This window comes from Poecilia reticulata, linkage group LG8 (genome assembly GCF_000633615.1).
Source record: "Poecilia reticulata strain Guanapo linkage group LG8, Guppy_female_1.0+MT, whole genome shotgun sequence".
Classification (NCBI taxonomy): Eukaryota; Metazoa; Chordata; class Actinopteri; order Cyprinodontiformes; family Poeciliidae; genus Poecilia; species Poecilia reticulata.
Genome location: NC_024338.1, coordinates 9,022,699 through 9,029,288, shown reverse-complemented (window position 1 = coordinate 9,029,288; position 6,590 = coordinate 9,022,699). Strand labels below are relative to the sequence as shown.

The window sequence follows — 6,590 nt, the reverse complement described above, 5'->3', positions numbered from 1 at the left end:
TGTGTGTGTGTGTGTGTGTGTGTGTGTGTGTGTGTGTGTGGACATACAGTTAAAATGCATCCTCCAGGAGCTCCCAGGATCAACATCACTGACAATTTCACCATGATATCATGGAGCCTGGGGGATCCTGTCTCAATGTATTTCACCTCTGGCTTCAACTTCCACCTTCAGACCAAGCAGAGACAACAGCACTGGAGGGTGAGAACATTTATACATGTTTACACTTGTTTGCATCTTGAAATCTGTTTATTTAAAAAGAAATATTGCAGAAAAGTTGAATAAAACTTACCAGTGTGGTAGAAATTTGACTTACGCAAGCTAAAGTGACAAAGGTTTGTTCAGTCACTGTTTTGTCCAGATTTGTCAAAGTGCGCAATCGTTTTTTTTCTTTGCTCAACCGAGATTCTGCGGGGGGTGGGGGGTGGGGGGGGTGTTGCCGTCCCCCTGTGATCCGATTCAACTGTTTGGGAACAACAGCAAGGATACAATCTAAACATTACTCTGGATTTCTTCTAATTTATCTCTTAAATTTCTGCATACAAAGAAAGAACAAAGAAAAAAGCTGAAAATCAACTGCCAAGGCAATGACGAGAACAGAAAATAAACTTGTTTTTTAGTCATGTTCCTTCAGTTTTCACTGTTAGAAAGCATCACTGCAGCTTCGGGTGAGTCTTCTGCATTCAGTCTGATTTAGAAATAGCTACAAAAATGGAAAAATAATGAAAGTTCAAAGCTTCCTCAGGTATTAGTTTCTTACTTCAGCTGTTAGATGGTGAGGCGACAGAGGCAGAAGTTGGCGGTTTCAACTCCTGCTCAGTCTGTTTCAGTCGTCGTGTCCTTGAGCATCATCAGTGTGTGAATGTAGTGTGTAGTGAAGTAACCTGGATGGCATAAAGTGGCACTTGTTATCGCTGAATATTACAATGATCTCGTGCCACTGACCTAGAACGGTGTACTGGGGCCATTTTATATAGAAAAACAAGAGGACAATTCTGAGTTTAAAAAGTTGATTTGCTAGAAAGAAATTTAGAAACTTTGAGATTAACCTCAGAAACTATCTGGAAAAAAAACTCAGAAATTTCCGGGTAAATTGAAAATTTGTTAGAAATTTTTTTTATGGTTATGATTAATCTAAGAAATTTTCTAGAAAAAAAACTCAATCTCAAAATTTTCAACTTTTGGACCTCAAAAATCCAGATTTTTTTTTTTCTTGAAAACTTCTGAGTTTTTTCATGCACAGGCAGATAACAACAAAAACAATGGCGGATAGGGTTGTGCTTTTACACCAAGACCTTCCAGATGACAGATCTCAACCTTATCTCTAAGGCAAAGTCTGGCCATAGAAGAAGCTGATCTTAACCCTTTCTATCTGGAATCTCAATCTTTTGGGGCATGATCCATATCTCTTGACCAAAGGCAAAAGCCATTTGAGAAAATGTGCTTTTTGTTATTCTTTGTAGTCTGCCAACATCTGAGTTTACTGTAGTCTGATGCCGACACCTGTTGTTTTCACTTCCAGCTTAAACTGCAGCTTAAATTAGTGACTGTATGTTTTCGTGTGATGAAATGGGGTAGTGTTCACTTTCATTCAGCTGATATTGTCATAGATCTGAACGCTGACTTTAATATCTCTCAGGACTCCAGAAATATTTCCACGACGAAGCAAGAGGTGAGTTCTGATCCGGGGAAACTAAAGGGCCGCTTGGACGTCAGAGTCCGAGTCAATCCGCTCAGAAGATCCGGCAGCCACTGGAGCGACTGGAGCCCGACAACATCCTGGGAGGATTTGAAAGATGAGAAAAGTGAATTCATTGACCGAAAACACAATTTTTATTCTCACACCTCTCCTACAAGTTTCTTTCTGTGATTTCTAATTTGGGTTTGGTCAACTTTCTGTGTCTGACCAGGTCATTCACCCTCGCCATCAGATCAGAACACAGTGAGGTGGAGCTTATTCGCCCTCGGCTTGTTTCTCGTCGTCGTCATCGTTGTGTTGGCCCACTACAAAACCCGGGGGTAAGTAATTCATCATCCTGATAGGGTGTGTTGGCGTGTTGCCTAAGCTAATGCTGAGCTTGTTTTCCTTCAGGCTGCTCAAAGGGAAGCCGCTACCGAATCCCTCGGAGTACTTCCGAACTCTCCACACCATCCACCAGGGAAATCTGAAAGTAATTATTATGTTCTCAATGCAATAACCGTGTCTGTGTGTGTGCTTGCAAGAGTTACACCAATGTAAGACTGATTGAAACAGAAAAGGGAGAGCAGTCTTTCCTCCAGGGTTTAACTTTACCCGATTTGTGATCAATGCAATCCAGCTTTACTGTCTTTGCTGAAGGACGGTATCCCGACATCGTGATTCAGCCGCTGGGATGAATGGGAATGAAAGCAAAACACTTATCAGGGTTTTGTTTATTTGAAAATAAAAAGTGTCATTTTCCTTTTAACTCACAATTATACACTATTGTGTGTTGATCTCATGAAATCTGAGTAAACCACACTGAGGTTTGTGGTTGTAACATCACTGAAATGTAAATAAAAAAAGTCCTTTTTAAGGCACTATAATTTCACAATCAACACACACTAATGCGCTTTTGTCATCCCTGAACCTGAATTTGCTTTTTGCTTTCCCTGCAGGAATGGCTTAATCCCTTTTCCGGAACCCAGTCGTTCCTCGTCACCCCTTCGTGCGACCAAATCTCCCATGTCGTGGTGTGCGAGGACTGGAACGAGGCGGTGTCCTCCCCGTCTCCGACTTCCATCGCCACAAGCCCCCTTCTTCACTTCCACAGATACCCCACTTCTTGCTCAAACAACAACAACCTCATCTACAACTCGTCATCCCTGTCGAGCTTCTCAAACGTGGGTTACTTCATGTCCAGCTCCTCCGGCGGCGGCTCAGCTCGGACCGACTCCAACCCGGCTTACTTCGCCTATCAAGACAATTTCCAGAACGCTCCCCACAGTCATGGCCTGCACTTCCCCCTGTGCGACCCCCTTGCTTCGTATTCCGGATACGAGAGTCTGAAAAGGGAACCGGAGAGCCCCGACTCTGGTTTTGGCATCATGAAGGAAGATGAAATGATAGAGACACGGAGAGCGATTAGCAGGGAAGGGGAGGAGGTTCTGAATGACCATAGTTCCCCTCTTCTCTTCCTTCCTCTCCACCTTCCCTCTCGCCCTCCTTCCTCTCCATCAGCTCATCCCTCCACGTTGATGCAGCCGTCTGAAAGCCAGCAGATGGATGTTGCCGAGACAGACACAGGCAGTAGCTCAGCTGCTCAGCCTGTCGCTGGCGCCATGTGCAGATCCTCCTCTATGCCCGTGGAACCCTTCAGAACCGGCTATCTAACGCTTAAAGAGCTACAAATGACATTCAGTAACAAATCCATCTAAAAGCTGACCTTAGAAACTTTGACTCATTGTCAGGTTCAAGAAGTGTTTCTAAGGAGAGAAAACAGGGGGGGAAAAAAGCCCAATTTGTCACAAAAATTCAAAGATAGACGCAAAGTAGTCTATCTACTTTCTACTACTTGAGGACAGTAAACTGTCCACGCAATTTTTTAAGTCATCTGGCTGAAAGTGGTTTGGAGAAGAAGAAGAAAGGAAGAAGTTTGTGTGGTTTATCTCAGATCTCGTAATCACAGAAAGCATAACTGACATAAACCTAACTCAAGACGTCCCTGTCTGATCTCATGGTGTCAAGAGTCCCTGAGGAAAGCCAGCCCCCGATACTGCGGCCATTTTGCATTTTGCATCCCCAGTTTTTACAAATCTCACCATATTTTTGTGTACTCGGCTTGCAAAATTGGATTATAGGTTGCGCATGTCATTTATATGATCTAACACGTGTGGGTTTTCCCTAACAACCTCAGTCTTTAGCAGAGACTGCATTGGCTGCTGCATCTCCCCATTCTGTCTGCGTCACATGGCCCGCTCTGCAAAGCAAATCCCTATAGGCTCATGAAGTAACAGAATGGATTTTTCTATGAGCTTTGTCTGCACACGACTAACTAGAACGGTGACAACAAATCGTATCAAAACAGAGAGCAAACATGCTAATGTTAGCCTAGCACTACAGCTAACTTTTCTGGATAAAAACAAGGTCATCAGGAGCAAGATGTAAGTTTATGGAAGACTAATTGTGCATTGAGTCACATGCAGCTACAGAAATAAACAATAAAAAGATGCTTGTTCCCAGATGACATGTTGTTGGGAAATGATGGCATTCCTCTGTTGGCGCAGCAACTAACTAGGATAAAATACGTGCAGCTGTCTATAAACGCAGAGATTAGAGACTGCAGCTCCATTTGTAAGTGTGCCACAAGTTCGTTACTAATGTAGACCATCTGCAGCAGACCCATGGTATTCCCAGGAGGTTGAGACCACAATGGTCCATAAATGACTCAAATCTGCAAATGCTTGAGACCTTCCCCACCTAAAAATTGCCTATAACTAACTATTTAAGTAGTTGAAACACCAAATATACTTTAATATCCACTGATACGCGCAGTGGAAGCCATCTTAGCACTACCGCAGAAACCAACACCCACAATGTTAATCGTCTTCAACACAAAGGAGAATGAATAAGGCTCCTCCATTGGGTTCTTTCTAAATACCAGCCAATAGTGTATCAAGAAGCATTGTCTCTTGGTGTTTCAGCTTCCCAAGCTTTGTTTGCTTTTGAATAATTTGAAATGATCAATGAAATAATTGCAGTTTGGCAAATTTTCTGCAAATATTTTGGAGTCACATTCCACAGTGAAAATCTGCAAAACGGTGAATCTACAAATTCTGAACCGCAAGTAGGGGTCCATTGTAATACTGATAATGCATTATTGTAAAGGCTATAAATGGCTTTTATTCTTTTATCAGACTGGGAAAAATCCTAAGTACTATCACATCAACTTTTTCTGTGGCTGCTTTTTTTTTCTTTCAAATATATAATATAGACGAGGTGATCTGAACTGTTTTTCTCACATCATGAGAAATTTTTAAAGATGGTGAAACCTAATAAATGAGCTGCTAAGAGCTGCATAGATGTAAGGGGAAGAAAACGCTGATAAATCTGTGCTGGTTTAACTTCACTGCAAATTTTTACTGTACTATATTGTTTGATCTGCATTAATTAGTTATCTACGTTTATCCTCAATAAAGACAAATACAACAGCTGCTGTTGGTTCTGGTATAAATGGTGCCCTTGTTGAGACCCTTCTTCTAGGCCAAACCCCTATAGATCCTCCTGTTTTTCGCAAATAGTGAGTGATTTGACCAAAGTTGCAGATTCAGAATGCTTTTATTGTCATCATAGAGAAGTACAAGGAAATTTTCGTTTCAGTACAGTCCGTCCAAAGAAAAGACAAACAACATTTGATATGGGAAGACGGTGCCTGAGGTTGCATGGGAGGCACAACTCTTTTTGACAATTTGACATCAAAAAGCTTTTAAAGATGTTCTTGTTTTACAAATAGACCTTCCGTCAACCAATTGGGTCGGGTATGGGGGATGGTGCCAGTCTCCAGTACTTGCTGGAGGAGAGGCAGGGTACACCCTTGGGAGGTCACCAGTCAGTCACAGGTTATCAAACAGAATTTCACAACTCTTAAATGACATTTTAAAAGGATCTCTAATAAGTTTAAAATATTCATAATAATGTCAGATTCTGGCATTATTGTGCTAAAATCTTTGACAGATTCCTTTAGAAATCAGTGACATTCTTTTTATTTAGCTATAAAAATCAGAAACCAACATTAACAAGTTACCATGAAGGTGAAGAGTGATGTGGACCCCGGTAAAAGTGCTAATATATTTTTCAAAAGACTGGAAAATAATGGATTTTACCCTGGATACAATGGAAACGTGCTGCACGCGCAGAGAGGAGGAAAAATACCGATTAAATATCGTCATTTTTTTTTTCTTATAACGATCTTTCATCGCATCTCATTCATAAAAATTCGTTTTTACCATGCTTTGACAAAAACACAGATTTTCTTCTCTCTGTCTTGGAATCTGCTGCTTTTAGACACTCTTCGGTTCTTCAAATATCAATATGACTACAGCGTTGCTCCAGAATTGAGTCATGACAGACTTTTGATATCTTATCAGTCCTACTATCTACACACCCGCCGCACGATAGAAAATCTCAGGAGGCATCGAAACGAGCGTCGTCCACACCGATGCGCTGCTAGCTCAGAGAAAGCCAGCTGGGTTTGTTGTTCCTTTTGGTGCCACCTCATATCTTTACATTTAAATCACCTCGTGTGCTGCTATCCTGCTACGTTCAGGTTAGCAGGTGCCGCAGATTCCGTACCAAGCAGCTCACTTTCAGTAAGTCACTGAGGTCAATGATATTTGTGTTGTCACTCTCCTCCTCTCTGTGCGCGCGGCACGTTTCCGTTGCTCACGGTGACATCTGTACAGAGACCGAAGAAAACCGAGAAATGGGTCACCAAGTCACTTCCTGTGTCGATGTGGAATGAGGGCTGAGGGGTGGGCAAGTGTTGAGAGTGAGTGTGGGAGAGCTGTGTGTGTGTGTGTGTGTGTGTGTGTGTGTGTGTGTGTGTGTGTGTGTGTGTGTGTGTGTGTGTGTGTGT

General features: G+C 42.2%; 1 protein-coding gene across 1 annotated transcript in view; it reads left to right on the top strand.

The window, feature by feature from the left end:
• Window positions 1–5,166, top strand: part of il2rb (interleukin 2 receptor, beta) — an 8,108-nt gene extending 2,942 nt beyond the window's left edge. Inside the window, exons 6-10 of the mRNA XM_008415602.2 lie at window positions 50–198; window positions 1,637–1,802; window positions 1,908–2,016; window positions 2,090–2,168; window positions 2,635–5,166. Of these exons, the coding sequence (XP_008413824.1) occupies window positions 50–198; window positions 1,637–1,802; window positions 1,908–2,016; window positions 2,090–2,168; window positions 2,635–3,393 (1,262 nt within the window). The 3' untranslated portion in view covers window positions 3,394–5,166. The remainder of the gene's footprint in view (window positions 1–49; window positions 199–1,636; window positions 1,803–1,907; window positions 2,017–2,089; window positions 2,169–2,634) is intronic.
• The last annotated feature ends 1,424 nt before the right edge of the window (window positions 5,167–6,590 follow it).